Raw genomic sequence first — 18,139 nt, 5'->3', positions numbered from 1 at the left:
TGCAATAGATAGATAATAGACAAGCACCCTTTCTAGTTTGTGCAGGCTTCTGCTGAAAAGTAAATCCTGCAAGGTTGGATGGTGGGTCCAGGTGAGTGGGGCTTGGAGCATGACTGAGAGTAGTGACTGCTTTGTTGTGCCATCATAAAGTTGCAGAAGTCCTGACGGCTGGTTTTAAGGCTCAGTTTCTGAATATAGGCTGTGTGCATTTCTCTGTGGACCGAGCATTTTTATACTTTCACAGTATTAATATAGAGCTTAAACCTGCTTTATGATCAAACAACACATGCACATCTACCTTTATACTATATGGACCTTTAACACCAGTTTATGGGCTCATGACGTTTAGTGTTGTCATTGTGACAGTATGAAGAGGTGACATTTGAAACAAATCAAGCAGTCAACATGTCCTACTGACTCCTGACTGAGCTCACTTCATGTTGTCCATGTTTTCAGATTTATTGCTGGGTCTTTTTTTTTAGATCATCACATCATTAACAGTGAGACAACTGCATGTTTTCAGTAATTTCTGTGACATCAAACATTTTAAAACTAGATCATGTTAAATATCACACTTACACAGTATCACTGCAACCAGTCAACATTTTATAACAGAGAACATGTTTACATGTTTGTCTGATTTTGGACATCTGAAGTCCGTACACTACAGGAGTCAGAAGTGGCTGTATTATGAGAAAGTACAGAGAAAGGATGATGCGCAGCACACTGGGAACACTGGTCATATCAAATCTGCTCTGAAGTATCTCAAAGCAGCAGCCAAAAGAAAAATTGAGCAGAGACACAAGGTGAGGTGTGCAGGTACTGACAGCTTTCTGTCTGGTCTGTTTAGAACCAGAAAAACACACTTTGAGAATCTTCATGTAAGAGAAAAGGATTGGAAGCAGAGGAACTACAATGGTGAGAACAACACCAAACAGTCCATAGATGTTATTCACTTTAGTATCAGAACAGGCCAACTTCACTACAAGGTAGTTATGACAATACAAACTGTTGATGGTGTTTTCACAAAGAGGCAAACGGATGTTTAAGGATAAAGTGATTAAGAATTTCACAAAAGAGTACAACCATATTGCAGAGATAAAGAGAACTGCTTTGTTAGATGTCATACGTGTGTTATATTGTAGAGGATAACAGATAGCGAGGTATCTGTCATAAGACATGACGGCTAAATTACAAAACTCTACATGTGCATATGTGTATAAAGAGAAAATCTGCAGGAAACAAAAAGGCACAGAAACAGTGTGAATGTCAGAGAGGATCTGAACCAGCAGGAATGGAAACAACCCTGTACTACCATACAGTTCATTTACAAACAGGCAGCACAGGAACAGGTACATGGGTTCATGTAAGCTTCTGTTCAGACAGATGACCACAATCAGAGAGGAGTTGGCAATAATAATTACAAAGTAAAGCAAAGCAGTTATCATGAAATACAAGTATTTCATAGTTCCTACATGTATATATGTACTAAGAATGAAATAAGATAAAGTTGAATTCATCATCATTCTTGTTTTATGTGACAAAACAACAACAGTTTGCAAATTGTAAAAAAGTTTGCTGCTCATTTTTTAACCCAAACTGAACAATTAGTTTCAATTGAGGACATTATTCTGAATAACACAGACATTATTTTCACTCACAACACTGCTTCACTGGCTGTTAAAAAAAAAGCACAAACATTACACAGAGCTAAACATCTGTCGCTGCTGCAGTAGCTGACTTGAAGCTGACATGAAACCTGCTGCTTTATATCTCTCAACAGAGCAGTCCCATATCATTCATGTGTACCAGGGGACACCACAGATCTCCGTCTAACTTTCCAAAGTCCAGAAAATCAATGCCCTGCTGTTCAAGTGAACAGAAGAAAAATTATAAAGGGAAAATTATTTCTGAGAATTATTTGATTCGAAATGAAGTGGCAGTATAAACGGAAGTTAAAAAGTGAACAAGGAAATACAATTCTGAAGTGATAAGTACTGTAAACTCTATTGTACAGTGCGAGTTCCAACACTGGTTAGACTGAGTTTCATCAGTTTGACCAGTGATAAGAGCAGAATAATGAACACTAATATTAGTGACACAGTACTGTTAAAGCTTGTAATAAAACAGCAGTAGAATTAGTAACATTGCTAATCATGCAAGTTGTATTAATATTGTTTATATTATGAACAGCAGTAGTATTTGTATCAGTGGTGGTCACTCAGCTATTACTGTTAGCATGAGTATTAGCAGTAGTAGCAGTCACACAAGCACTAATGTTAGCGTTAGCAGACGCAGTGTAAGGACTAGTTACTATTGGCACTACACTGGAAAAAACGCCACTCCAAAAATGAGCAAAACAAAATTAATATAAGATATTTTTTGCTTGTAATAAGCAAAAAAATCTGCCAATGGAACAAGTGAAAATTCTCTTGGTAAGATTTCTTGAAATAAGACATTATATTTAATCCTTACAGGATAAGAGTGATCTTGAAATTAGCTGGGAAAACTCACTTTTAGCTATATTTTACTAGTATTCTGATGTTTTGTGTCTAATAATAAGCTTGTGATGTGCAAAAATAGTATTTTCCCCTCAAAAGTTTTTGCCATCCTGTTTGTTTCAAGTGTATTTAACTAATTTGTAATTCTATAATTGTGACACTGTTCTAGATTTAAGTCCAACACCTACTTGAAATAAGATGAGACAAAATGTCTTGAAGTTAGCATTTCTGACTCGTATTAGGCAGTGCTCTTTTGCCATAATAAGCCATAATTTACCATCCTGTCATCATCTCAAGTGCGTTTACCTTATTGTAAACCCTACAAAAGTAATACTGTCCTAGAGTCAAGACATTCAACCTACTAGATTCAAGACATTAACTACTTCTTATAAGACAGAAAAAATGAAAACTAGCATTTTGCATTTAACCAACTTTTCTTTTTTTTTTTCTTTTTTTTTTTTAATTTAAAGTCCCAGAGGACTTCATAAAAGGAAAAAAGCTTCATTTTGGCTCACAGTATGAAAACATAGCAGAACATGCCAAATATGTGAGTGAGTTAAGGTCAGGTCTAAACACCTGACCAATGTGCCCTTCAATACACATACAAAATCAAAATTAAAATTAGTGACTGCATCTGCAGAACAGACAGTTTAATTATTAATATTAACTGAAAAGTGAAAAATGAACATGGACTGTAGTACCCTTGGAAGGAGAGAGGAAATGCTATCCTACACCATATCTGACCACTGGTTTTATTGGCCAATAAAAGCTTTCCACTCAGCCATGCTCTTCTTGTAAGACGATGTGAGATCTTTCTCATGGATTTTGTCTAAGAGGACCTCCGTCTGTATGACTGAAAGCAGAGTGGCTACACACTTTGGATAAGTCAGGTGTAGGGCATAATAGTAGGCCATAAGGTATAAAGCACTCTCGGTAAGGTTGTCTTTTGGAAAGGTGGTTATTGGCACATCTCCTACTGCTAGGAGGCAGTTGGACAGACTGACAATCAGGACTGGGCAGGAGAGAGGGCGTTTCTTCAAGTAGGAATTGGGGTCTTCTTTTTCCTGTAACACAACACAGACATCTTTCTGTCAGGATAATGCATTTTGGTCATTTGGAACCTAGAGTAAAGGGTTGTTTAAAAAAACACATAACTTTACAAAGCAAAATTCTGACAAAAGTTATAGTACTGAGAAAGCTCCATCTGAAAGTGCTGTTTTTAACTATCCCCAATGCATTTACTGTTCACATATGTCTTGCCTTTCAAAAGAACTAAAACCCAAGGGTAGGCTAGTCTTACTTGATCATTAGGGTGATAAAACCTGCTACCATGTAATGCACCCATTTTTGTACATACTGTGACATAGCCAAGACATCTACCCAGTGAAAATCCTCTTTCTAAAAACAAATGTTTTAGGTGTCTTTGAAGGCTTGGAACATACAGTATGTGAATAGGAAATACATTGGGAGTCATCAGAGGCAGCACCTTCAGTTATAATTTTTTATGATACTGCAGTCAAAATGATCCTGCAACATTTTACACAGCTTACCTCAAGGACATGCACCAGAGCCTCACTTGCATCTCGTACCCTCTTTGGAGGAGCAGATGTGGAGGGGAACAGTGATGGCAGCACACGTAGGATCTCAAGAGCCTGTTCAGCTCTACAGGAAAAGATTCATTACTTAAACACTTGGACAAAGTGCACAAGGTCAAATCTGATCAAAAGGTATACAACAGACACAATGCTTAAAAAAAACAAACATTCAGCAAATAATGGGATAGCCATCATAGATGAAAAAGAAGGATGACAAAACACTAGCTCATGTACTTGAAGGTCCACCCTAAACCCTGATCACTAATAACACCAAAATATCATTCCCTACCTTTATCCATTCCCATTGGGGGTTTCAGCGTGTTTTTCCATACACCAAAAAACTGCACCTTCTGGAAGAAGTCATGCCATCTTCCCTTCAGTTCATCAATGAAGTTGGTATTATCCTTATCCAAAATGCGTTGAAGCTCCTCCATCACCTATGAAATATCAAATACACCAATACAGACATTTAAATATATCATTTAAAAGGAAATTGGTATTTTAAACATTGTGTGTGATACCATGGTTTTAATAATGCACAGTCAATAATGACTTACATGTCCAAGGTCCTTGAAACAAGGATATGCTTCTAGAACCTTCTCGTGTCTGTCCTCCTTGCAAATGGTATTTGAATCAATGAATGCTCTTCTGGCTACAAATTCCTAATCCAAGAGATGAGACATCCTGGTGGTTTGGATTTTTTCTTTTATACAACGTTTGTAGGGTCTTGTAGTGCTTGGCCAAGGTTGCTGGACTGTAGGTGTCTGGACTGTCAACATCTGCAGACTCAGCTGTAAGACACAAAAATACATAATTAATATGCCTCAGTTTAAAAAAAGTTCATCTCATGTTGTTGCATGACAAAAAATAGGTAAAAAAAAACACTATAAAAATCATACATTGTCACAACTGTAAGGGTTTGTCAGGGTTTGAGGGGTAAGGGCTGGACCCAAATGCAGCCAACACATGGGAGACGGTGCAGACAGGTTTATTAAACTAACACACGCACAGGGAACCACAGGGGATGACAACAGGTAACACGAACGGACTGAAGACAAACCAGACTTGAACAACTTGAGGAAGATCCAGAAATCAACAGACGTGAACAGGCTAAGGACAAACCCAGAGACAAAAATAACAACAGTGACAAACTGACCCAGACAAAGGGGAGCACAAAGACTACAAAGACAAGGGAGGCAAGGGAGATTGAACACAGGTGAAACACATTAGGGCGGGGCAGACAATCACCACACAGACACAGGACCAAGACAGGAAGCAAAAACACTGACACACAAGGAAACCAATTACAAAATAAAACAGGAAGTGCAAAAAGTCCAAACAAAACAAAAAAAAGGTGTCTGCCATAGCAAACCATGACAACATTAATATTAGATTAAACTTTCATGGAATTAAATCTTTTAACAAATATCAGCCCTGATCCTAACTACCAAATACCTATTCATTTTTGGAATTTTAACCATTTAAATGCCATTTTAAACTATTTGCTCGAAACTGATATGGTCATGCAATCACACACAATTGCATGTAGGCACACAAGTACACCCCTACAAAGATGCGCACGCGCCCACTACACACAGTCATGAGGCAGTTGGACAAACTCACCATCAGGACTGGACAGGGCAGAGGGTGCTTCTTCAGGTAGGCTTTGGGATCTTCTTTTTCCTTCAACACATAACACAGACATTTCTGATAGGATAATGTACTTTAAGGATCATTTCGGTATTTTGGAACCCAAGCCAAAATTACATTCAATTAAAAAGAGCAAAAATGCTGCTAATGAGACACATGGGTTTTAAATAAATAACATTATTTGATATGCTGGAGAGGTTATAGAAAGTAATGTTGCACAGTAGACTGATACTAAAAGGTACTGCTGTACCCAGCTGTTCAAATGATACAATACCAGCTTTTTATTAATACCAGATTTCTGTTAAAACTTAATTTCTACAATAATGTTAATAAATAGATAATAAAACAGTGCAAATGTAGTGTAAATACCTATCCTCTGATGTCCATTTTAAAGCCTTTTACTTCTGTCATGTCAGGACTGTCATCTTGACCAATAAAGTGGGTTTATTAGTTTATCTAAAATATAAACACCTCACAACGGCAAATATGTAAATGCAAAGTTGAACCTCACCTTCTAACTCACTTTCTTTACTGCCTGAGCTACGGCTGCCACTTCCTTCTGTGGACCAATCCAGAATGATTGTTGAGCCACTTGAATCGATTTCATCTGTGTCTGTTGGCTGCTCAAGACAGTGCCTCTTTGTAGAGCTGCAAAGATCATTTAATCTTGAAAATGATTAACAGATGAATCTTTGATGAAAATAATCATTAGTTACAGCCTCACCTCTTTGAATGTCTCCCATCTGGAGTTCTTTTTTGGGGGAATCTCACATTTTGCAATCTTTTGTATAGCTGTTGGTACACAGTGACCTGCACAAGACATTTAATCAATTTTTCAAATCGCTACTAAAAATGTCCAACATGAAACACAGTCATCAACTGGATGCATTTCACTTACCCATGTATGGAGGCCTTGGTCCTGCAGCATGAGGTAGTACAGTACTATTCTCTTTGCCACTGCTGTAATTTCTGGCTTTGATGGGTATCTGTGTGATTCTCCATCCCCCTTTGCCCTCAGGATTGCAATCATACTGGTCATGGTGTTTCGAATGAGCCGGCATCTGAGCTCCTTTGACATCTGGCAGTTGCCTTGTTCGCCTCTCTTCGACAACTCAAAGTACTGTTGTCGGACTTGCTCAAGTTCTGTGTCGGTGTGCAATACATATTCCGGAAAGGATAACTTTACAACCTTTTCAGGGGTTGTGTACTTTGCAGGACTTGCGTTCACAGAAGTGGATGTCTGTTGCATGGGTGACGCATTAAAGGAGGAACTGCCCGATAATTTTGAGTGTTCTTGGCCAGACTCCTGTAAAATAAAAGATAATGAACTACTGCAAAAAGCAACATTTTTGTTTTTTGTGACAACACAAAATGCAATGTAGCATTGACAGCTCTGCACATGTACAAATAAGCAATGTTCAATTTTAGGGGTGAAATCGCTTACATCAAACTGAACACCTATCAATTAATCTCAACTGAATTGAACATACATGTAGACTACCATGCCTGTTCCAAAAACACTGTGCTGTTAGCTCAATGTGCTGCTGCCAACTTAAATAGGTGGTTAGTTTAGGCCACTTAACTGAGAAACTGACCTCCTCCGACACACCATGACAGGCCCGCCAGACCGCTTTTCTCCGTAAAAAGTTCTCTGGGCCTGGGAAAAGATCCCACAAGTCTTCACGAGACAGGGTGCTCATCATTGTCTCTGTGATGTTTGCAGCTATGAAAACATTGGAAGACAAACATAGCAAGATGAAACAGTGCCCTAGAAATGAAACTGCATGAAACTATTAGAAGTTGACACTAGCTAGTTTAGCTAGTTAGCTAGTGCTAACCGGCTTGGTATAGAAATGTAGATACCTCATTGGCTGCTGTTGTGTCATATAGGTGTCAGTATAACTAGAGCTGCCACCAACTAAGAATTTTCCTGGTTAACAACAATTGTCATTTGTCACCATTAGTTGACTAGTCTCCACAGTTTATGAATTTAACAGGAACAAAATGGTGGGAGTAACGGGAGGCAAAATTCACTTTGCTTAGCGGGTCACATGTGGGGCAGCGCCAGGAAGCAATTAGTTTCTTTTTTTAGCTTCAATTAAGTATAAACTAATTTCATTTACACATCTCTGCAATTATACATACATATATGATAAAGAATAATATTTGCATACATTACCCCTTAAAATGGACACTGCGACATCATCCAATTCTTCCATGCTCATAGCTGACCTAGCTAGCTAGTTAGCTCCACTAATGTTAGTTCGCCTCACTGTCTCTGTTTGGCTGCAACGATACACAATAAACACTGAAAACACATTGAAACGTCGATAACATTGAAATTATTATTATCATTTAAATTATTATTATTACATTCAAAGGGTGTGCAATGTGAACTACAAAGAATGAGCACTCGATGCAGCACTTACTTGAAACACGTCAATCCAAGTTCAAATCAGTGGTGGGCGGATCGATCCAAATATCGATAGTATCGATACCAAGTCAGTATCGGTATCGGATCGATACTAGCCTGGTGAGATCGATTCTTTACTTTAAGTTCTGCTCTTGTTTGCAATGCTGCGGTTTCGGCAAAGAGGAAACAGCCAGGTCGCCAGACCACACTTTGCCCCCCCCCCTTGTGTTTAGATGTTGCGCCATCACGTGACGTGACTTAGACGCGCAAAGCAAACAATCAAGCAAGTTGCCGGCTCAGGTTCATCAGCACTCGCACAGAGAAAATACAACAGAAGAATGGCAGAGAGGAAGAGGAGCGCCGTGTGGCTGTATTTTCAAGCCGAAAACGAGACAACAGCAAAATGTGGGATTTGTAAAAAGCTAGTCAGGTATAGTGGAAACACTACCAATTTATATAAACATATAAAAAACCATCCAAAAGAAAACATTATTTATTTATTTAAGATTTTTCTGAAAAAAAATTGATAATAGAGCATTTTCTATTTAATTATAAACTTTGTCCTAATTCTGTCCTGGGTTTTAACTATTTAATAATAAAAAAGGAAACATCACAAAAAACAAAAATTAATTGAGGTTTAGCAATTCAATGACACATCCACCTTATTTATTGAAAAGTATCAGTATCGGTATCGGCGATACTGGCCCGTATTTGATTGGTATCGGATCGATACCAAAATATGCAGTATCGCACACCACTAGTTCAAATCCAAGTCGGTCCCATATAACGGTAGTTTAAGCCAGAGGACTTTGTTTACGCCCACATTCTCATTTGCTGCAGCTAGCTAGTGGGTGTAACCATAGTAACGAGTTTTTACGGCAGTATTGCTTTACCTACTAGGGATGGGCGTTACCACACTTTTAGGATTCGATGATACTTTTTCTTGCATTTTCATCGATACAGATACTGATAATTTCTTATTGGCAATTCTTTTCATTCAAAATATTATAACATTTAAGACAAATCACATGACAAATACAGGATCGATACGCCCATCCCTATTACCTACCTGTGACCAATTTACCGCCCTCCTGCCTGTGACATCTTTGCTTCCAACATGATTTCGCGTTGCTTCATATGCTACATATTTGTAGCATTGACTCTGAAACAACTTTTGAGTCACATTAACACCATGCACAGTTGCAGCCCTGACTTTCGCATCGTGTGCGGGATTGATGGCTGTCCAAGTGAGTACAGGGTGTATAACTCCTTTTACTATCACATGAAGCGGACACACGTGCATCATCTTCTCCAAGTTGAAGCGGCGGAGGAGGAAGGACCGACTCGCCACGGTTTACCTGGAGCAGGTGAAAGGACAGCCGCAAACGACCAAACTAATGCAAGCCCTGTGTCTGAAGCGGAGGGCTCAAGCATCGTCATTCCAGCGGTAAGTCTTTACACTACGCAAATACAACTAGCCTACTGAGATTTAAATCGGCTAGTTAATGGTTACATTTATGTTGACAAACGCAGCCTACCGCCCCACAGATTGTCCAATTTATGATCTAATGTCACCTGACATTACATTACAGCGAACATCAATTAACCTGTATTTGATTGCAAACATGAGACTCAGTCGTGATAAACTCACCTGGGTTGAAAAGTGTAGTGGAGTGCATATAGATATACTGGACTGTAGCTTTGTGTCTCTGCCTCCTCCTGCTGCTGCAGCAGTCCAGTCTGACAGTTTTTTACTCATCCATCCGCTGGTAAATACATTCAAACTAAGTACCAAGTCCCGTTAGTTAAAAATAGTAATCCAGTGTTGAAATACGTGTTGAAATCAGCAGTGTGAAAGCTAGTTAGCTGACAGAAGGAGGTTTACATATGATGTGTTCACGGTGAGCTCAGTAAAATGACTATTGGGCAAAGTTAAATAAAATGTCATCATGATGTGTTCAAATGTGTAACGTCAAGAAAAAGAAATTATTAATTTATTGGCAAGAGAGCAAGTGAAGGGATACAATTTAGTATGTGTACGGTTTTATTTAACTAACTACATTAATATAATAACTCCCACCGTAAAGGGTGTTTTGAACTGAAGAAACAGTGTCACACTCAAGCTCGGACATCCGTTTACCGTCTTCCACGTGTTTATTTTCGCATAAGCATTCCAGTATCACATATGCTATGCTAACTAGCACCTAAACAGTAACTGTGCCGTTCGCCAGGTAATCAACTGAAATGACACAAAATAAAACCAAAACCACAATATTAATGACACGGACATATTATCTACTGTAATCCGCATACATGAACATATAGTATTCAACATAAATTGTAATCACATTGTATACATCTCTTAACTCACCAGCTCAGCTTCACCAGTCAAAACAATGGCATCCATATAAAAGAAGATCTGGCAGGTTAATAGGCTACACGCACCCCAAATAACTTATAGGGGGATTACTACCACAAGAGGTCGCTATGAAATTACAGAATGTGGGATAACTTAACAGTATGTGTGTCAATCTTAACACTCATTAAGTACAGATTTTTTCTGATGCTGTCAATGTCATTGTTTTTTTGTAGTACTGTTTTGTTTTGTTTTTATTAGTTGTTGTTTTTGTTGTTATTTTATATACTCAAAATAAAGACACCAACCAGTAAAAATATACCCATCTTGTACCTTTTTATTGGAAGAAATCTAGCTAGCTAGCTTACTCAGGTAGTTATTGTCAGATTGTCTGGTGGTGCTACCTACAAATGCCAATATTTTCCCTGTTTTAGTAGATATGTTTGCTGTTAACCTCTTTCAGAGTGGATTTCAAGAAGATGGAGAGGGTTGCATGAATGTTGACCTTTCTAAACATGCAACTGCATTTCTTCTTCAAGCCAGAGAAACCCATCGATTGACACAGGTAATTTATGCCATTGATTTTCCAATTAATTGTATTTTAGTAGCAAGCTTAAAAGCAATAAGCTTAAACTGTAGAATGACTTAGCCACTGTTCACACCTGGCATCTTGGTTGATCCGATCACAGGTGGACAGCTAAAGGTATGTCAGAGAAACACCTGACATTAGAATGTGTCTCCACATGCTTCTTCAGTGACCACTTGTGATCGGATCGCACTTCCCCGCTATATATGCAAATGGACACATACTTTGCTTACAAAATCTGCCCATCCACTCTATTTGTTGAGCATGACCTAAGAATAGAGACAACATAATACAACCAACACTTACACTTTTATTTAGCACTGTCCACTTGTGATCCTATTGCTCAAAACACATTTTAAGACCTAGTGTAAACAAAGTCTTAGAGCTGCAGAAAGCAATATTATTTCATGATAGTTTTGCTGGAAATAGCCTATTTTGATCATTGCATGTCACTAACAATATGTAATTGAAGGGTTACTTTAAAAAAAAAAAAAGTGTCTGAGTTTGCATGTTGACTGCATTTTTATATGAATTTTCTAATGTAGTATTTTTTTTTGTTTGTTTGTTTTCTACTCCCCAGAGAGCTGTTAACCAAATGGTGAGTGGAGTCCAGCAATATCAGGCCGCATTATTGGAGCACCTAAAACAGCAAATGAGCGACATGATTGAGAGACATTCTGGGGACCTGGATCAACTAAAGAGTAATGCAATGGGGATATTTGACCAGTTTGACCCTTTCAGTCAAATTGCTTCCACCCATTTGCAGGATAAGACCATCAAAGAACTATTAAAACCAGTTGAACCAGAGATTGTTGTCGCAAAACAACAGTATGTTATGTGAAACATGGAGACTCCAGAGTTCTTACCATTAAGGACCATTGTTTTCATTATATACCGTTGGTGAAAAGTTTGGAGCAGCTGCTATCACATCCAAGAATTATTGCAATGATTGATGAGAGGCCACAGACATGCAAGGATGGATTTTTTCATGATTTCATTGATGGAGACATTTTTAAGTCGCACCCACTGTTTTAGAAATTTCCCACAGCGTTGCAGTTGGTTTTATATACAGATGAAATTGAGCTATGCAATCCTCTTGGATCTCGGGCAAACAAAAACAAATTGTTATTGATTTATTACACCTTAGGTAACATCAACCCTAAATACAGATCAAGACTTGCTGCCATTCATCTGCTTGCCATGGTAAAATCAAAAGATCTTTCTCATTGTGGTATTAATGAGATATTTGAGAGGATTAACCGTGACTTAACTGAGCTGTGTGATGGTGTCCAGGTTGTCACTGCAAATGGTGAGAGAACAATTTATGGGGCACTTATGTCTGTGTGCGGAGACACTCTAGCTCAGCATGAAGTGGCTGGATTTAAGACAGGAGTGGGGTTTGCCTACAGTAAATGCAGGCACTGTGAATGCAACTTTGAAGACATGCAGGAGCAATTTAATGAAGATGTGTTTGTTAAAAGGACAATGGCAAGTCATAACAGGCAATACAATGACATTGAAAAGGCAAATACTGACTTTCTGAAAGACAATCTAAAAATGACATATGGCATAAACAGGAGAAGCAAATTAACAGAATTTCCTCACTTTGATATAATCAATCAAACCCCACAAGACAGCATGCATGTCATTCTTGAAGGTGTTGCCCCATATGAACTCAAATGTGTTTTTAAGCATCTTGTGCTTTCGGGGCATATGGACTTAGACGCATTCAACAGTGCAATTATTTGTTTCCCTTATTCTCCTGTGGATGCAAGGGATAAGCCTTGCCCCATATCTGTCAATACACTGTCATCAAATGACAATAAATTTTAACAGTCCGCTGGGCAGATGCTGGTTTTGTTAAAGATCCTGCCATTTCTCATTGACAAAATTGGAGAAAATGATTACACACAAATGCTACTTAAGTTGTTAGAGATAGTCAAAATTCTGTTTTCACCTATTATTGCTCTCTCAACTCTTTCAAGGCTNTTAAGCATCTTGTGCTTTCGGGGCATATGGACTTAGACGCATTCAACAGTGCAATTATTTGTTTCCCTTATTCTCCTGTGGATGCAAGGGATAAGCCTTGCCCCATATCTGTCAATACACTGTCATCAAATGACAATAAATTTTAACAGTCCGCTGGGCAGATGCTGGTTTTGTTAAAGATCCTGCCATTTCTCATTGACAAAATTGGAGAAAATGATTACACACAAATGCTACTTAAGTTGTTAGAGATAGTCAAAATTCTGTTTTCACCTATTATTGCTCTCTCAACTCTTTCAAGGCTAAAGCTTTTAATAGAGCAACATTTAAAACATTTCAAACAACTGTTTCCAGATGCAAATATTATACCTAAACAGCATTACTTGCTGCATCTTCCTTCTCAGATTAAGGCACTTGGTCCCACAGTGAGGCATATGTGTATGCGCTTTGAGTCAAAGTATTGCTTTTTTAAGCAGTGGGCTTTGAAAAGTAGTTTTAAAAATATCTGTAAGTCTCTTGTGAAGCACAACCAACTTTATGAATGTAGTCAGAATGTGCACGAGAAACATCCAATTTGTTCAAGTGAAGTTGACATGGGCCCAGCCTCTGAGGTGAAAAATGTTAACTGTGTAGAAGGAAAGATTAAAGACTTCTTAGGAATAGAGCAAGTTGAACATATAGTTTTGGTACAGTGGATTATGCAACATGGAAATAAGCATACATGTGGAAAATCTTTGGTTATTTCTAATGTCATCAATGATACTCCAGTTTGCACTTGTGAAAAACATTTATATTTTAAATGCGTCAGTGTATTGTTTTGAATGCCAACCTCTCTCTACAGTTGGGTGGAATGATCATTATTTAGCTTACGAGGTAGAAGTTCCCGACTTAGCTCAAGCCAATATTTTCATGGATGCTGAAAAGCTTGTTGATTATACCCCATACTACTATGTAAACTTCAATAATAGCAAGTACATTCCACTGAAGTATGATCTCACAGACATCATTAAACATCATTCTTGAGTCTGTATTGAGTGTGGGTATTTGGGCTGATTTTTTTTTAAGCACTGACAAACACTGTAATTGATGACAGCATTTATTTTTACTTATTACTTTTGGAATAATGTGGTGCAGTATGTCCAGATGTCCAGAGTGCAACAGAACAGAGAAGGAAACATAATTCCAGCTTTTGCCTCTGTCTTTTTTACATATCACATGGACATGGTTTGATGGAAATGTAAGAAAAATAGCCACACTGTACTGTGCATTTTGAGTTGTTGTGAGTTGGGCATGTTGACCATGCAGTTTTCAATAAAGCAGATTTGTTGTCTCAATTCAAGTTAAGTCTGTTTCTTGAAACAAGACGATTCATCTTTTACAAATAACACAGCAGCTTAAAAACCTTATGACATGTCAAAAAAGCTTGTTTCATCTGAGATATGACTCAAAACAAGATGTTTTCAAGACTGTTTCACTTAACAAGATATTCAAGATGCACTGTCTAAAAACAAGCTCCTTTATCTCACTTAAATCTTACTCTTTAGGTGATTTTGTCTTATATTAAGTGTGATGAGATATTTTGACTAGAAATTAGAAAAATATACTTGGTAAGATTTTGAGTTTTTGCAGTGTAATAAACAGTGGACCTGAGAGCTCAACACACAGCAACTTGTAGCGTCTTAAGTGCTAACCAGAAGTAGTAATAAGACACTAACATCTAACTAGGTCTACAATGACCATATTTTAACAACTGGTATTTTTAACATGAAGAATTTACCATGAATTTCTTTAAAACAGATGTTTTTTTTTAACTTTAACAATACATTTTTTACAACGAATTTTCCCTCTGTCACATCAACATTTGTATTCTAACAGTAAAAGATTGCTTATTATGAATTTCTTATGTAAAAAAATATTAGTATTTCAACATTTATATGAATTATTTGCTGTATTGTTACATTTTTATGCACCATTTTAATATACTGTTAACTTAATCATGAAAATGAACTAAATGATCCTTTATGATTAACTTTACATGTATATTTAGCAACCAAAATCAGTTAAATTACCATTTAATGGCATTAAAAAAAAATAAAAGTGCATAACTTCATTAAAACATAACGATTTTAATGTTAAAAAAAACAGTGCAATGGTCCTTTAAAGTTTTGACACGGTATCATTCACTCTGTTAGCCGGAGTTAGAAATTAGCTTAGCCATTAACCCTTAGCAGTTAGCGAATAGCAGCTAGTGATCTTTTCAGACTATAAATACAATGATACAGTTGCACCAAAGCATGTAATAAACATTAAACCACATTTTCACAATCACTGGTTGGTTTTTATGAAAAGTATCTTGACTCAACAGTAAGTTTAATGCAGCCTCCTTTCACAGTGGCTATTAACAACAGACTAGCAGACAACGTGGTCACTCACTGGAGTTTCTCAACATTAATAACGCGACAGAAGTTATCTCCCTCTTGCTCACAGTTGGACTTCTTTTAAAAGAGCAACTTATAAGCATTGTAACATGGACATTAATCGGATTTTTATTACTATTTTGCGGTGTTTCCTACCAGGAAATGCTTGTTTTTTTCACATGCTCACACTTGTCTGCTGTTTTGGGAGTGCTGCTGAGGTAACAAGAAGAACTCATGTAGCCCTCTCAACATTACAGGTGTACAGTGTATATGCGCCCCCCATGCAAATTCATTGATTTGAAAACATGTGTGCTGCAAATAAACAAAAAACAAGGGAACTGTTTCCAAGGGAAACAAAAAATTGATGAACCTGCCTGGGACTTGTTCAAAGCCCAATTGTGACTTTTGAAGTTGAAAGCATTGAATAACAAGTGCATCTAAGCCAGGTTCATCACTTTTTTCTTTTAAAGTTATTTTTTGCCTTAATTCTGATGGCCAGAGTGAGAGAGAGAGGGAGAGAGAGAGAGAGCATAATATGGTGCTAAGGGCCACGGGTTGGACTCGAACCCGGGCCGCTGCGGTTAGAATTACCCCTTCATGGTATTTGTGTGTTTGCATGTGAAGTCAGTATTTGCAGTTCCTGTGTTGTCAAATTGATGAAGATGTTTTCAGAAGCTGTTTGTGTTTTGTCTATTTACATCACCTAAAAGTCAGTTTTTTGCATGAGATGTGTGTCCCATTTATTACCCCCTACTACAAAAACTATGTCTCACTGCTGCATACCCAATTGTCACACTAGGACAAGTAAAATGATTGATTGATTGATTGATTGATTGATTGATTGATTGATTGATTGCATTCATTACCATTTAACTATAAAGCAGACAACTTGGTAATACCATTCAACCCTTGCAGGTTTTCAGCCAGGTAACTCTAGGTCAACAGTGAGTTCTGGGTAGAAATACTTTAATTGTACATGTAGTCTGACTGACTACACTATCAGTGACATAATGACGAGAGATTGAACCTTTTCCATTATCTTTCATTGTATAATGGCCAGTCTGAATAAATGTTTATTTTATCATATTTTTAAGGTTGGTGTGTTTGTGTGGTGTAAATATTTTGACTTCTAACACACTTATCTCATTTCTTAAAATGATTTTTCTGGGTTTCAGAGTTTTAAGGTGCATTTCAGAGTTGTATTGTTATAAGCTGCTTGAATATTTTATTACATAAAGTGCAATTTTAAAAATTCATAAATTTCCATACACCTGTCTTGTCTCAGGTTAACGTTTGCCACGTTTTGTTACCACATTGCAGGTTATGATAAACTGAGCAAACATTTCAGTGCAAGTTATGATAAATGATTTACTGATATTTTTATTATATCAACATTAAATCTCTTTGACCAGTCAACATTTTATAGCAGAAGAGATGTTTACATGTATTTCGTATTTTAGACATTTGCAGTCCGAACATGACAGGATTCAACAGTGGTTGGAGAATCACAAAGTACAGAGAAAGGATGATGCGCACAACACTGGAAACACTGGTCATATCAAATCTGCTCTGAAGTATCTGAAATAAACAACCAATAGAGAAGTTTAACAGGGAAGCAAGGTGAGGTGTGCAGGTACTGACAGCTTTCTGTCTTGTCTGTTTAGAACCAGAAAAACACATTTTAAGAATCTTCATGTAAGAGAAAAGAATTGGAAGCAGAGGAACTACGATGGAGAGAACAACACCAAACAGTCCATAGATGTTATTCACTTTAGTGTCAGAACAAGCTAACCTCACTATAAGGTAGTTTCTGCAATACAAACTGTTGATGGTGTTTCCACACAGTGTCAACCGGATGTTTAAGGATAAAGTGATTAAGACTTTCACAAGAGAGTACAACCATATTGCAGAGATAAAGAGAACTGCTTTGTTAGATGTCATACGTGTGTTATATTGTAGAGGATAACAGATAGCGAGGTATCTGTCATAAGACATGACGGCTAAATTACATAACTCTATATTTGCATATGTGTACAAACAATAAATCTGCAGGAAACAAAAAGGCACAGAAACAGTGTGAATGTCAGAGAGGATCTGAACCAGCAGGAATGGAAACAACCCTGTACTACCATACAGTTCATTTACAAACAGGCTGCACAGAAACAGGTACATGGGTTCATGTAAGCTTCTGTTCAGACAGATAACCACAATCAGAGAGGAGTTGGCAATAATAATTACAAAGTAAAGCAGAGCAGTTATCATGAAGTAAAAATGTCTCAGTGTTCCTACGTATATATACACTTCAAGAATGAAATAAGATGAAGTTGAATTCAACATCATTATTTAAAGTTGCAAAATATTTTAACCTATTAATTAATTAGCTGTTTGCTTCAAAAATAACACTTTTGAAAAACAGTGACATTATAATATTTCCCTGGTTTTACACTGGCACCTTATTAACACAGTGTCACAGGGTGTTTCCTCTCAGCAGCAGCAAAACTTCCTGTATACTTCTGTCCTCACACGACCTGTAAGTCTGTTAATGACATGTGATCACAGTTCAGCCTCTGTCAGTTGATGTGCAGCTGATGTGCAGCAGCTGATGTGCAGCGGACTATTGCTGGTGTTGTTTTAT

General features: G+C 37.5%; 2 protein-coding genes across 2 annotated transcripts; both read right to left on the bottom strand.

The window, feature by feature from the left end:
• Positions 1-575: 575 nt before the first annotated feature.
• On the bottom strand, positions 576-1,526 carry LOC111216811 (olfactory receptor 11A1-like). Its single transcript, XM_022738422.1, has one exon. The coding sequence runs from the start codon at positions 1,524-1,526 to the stop codon at positions 576-578; it is 951 nt and encodes a 316-aa protein (XP_022594143.1).
• Positions 1,527-3,253: 1,727 nt separating this feature from the next.
• On the bottom strand, positions 3,254-17,847 carry LOC111216809 (olfactory receptor 11A1-like). The gene is made up of 6 exons (XM_022738421.1): positions 16,914-17,847; positions 6,645-6,889; positions 5,720-5,779; positions 4,386-4,533; positions 4,052-4,161; positions 3,254-3,565 (listed from the first exon to the last, which is right to left on the bottom strand). The coding sequence occupies exons 1-6, from the start codon at positions 17,842-17,844 to the stop codon at positions 3,254-3,256; spliced, it is 1,806 nt and encodes a 601-aa protein (XP_022594142.1). The 5' UTR covers positions 17,845-17,847.
• Between the last annotated feature and the right edge of the window lie 292 nt (positions 17,848-18,139).

This window comes from Seriola dumerili, unplaced genomic scaffold, assembly GCF_002260705.1.
Source record: "Seriola dumerili isolate Sdu_G_001 unplaced genomic scaffold, Sdu_1.0 BDQW01000036.1, whole genome shotgun sequence".
NCBI lineage: Eukaryota > Metazoa > Chordata > Actinopteri > Carangiformes > Carangidae > Seriola > Seriola dumerili.
Note: the sequence above shows the minus strand (reverse complement) of the source record. Positions and strands in the feature narration are given on the sequence as shown.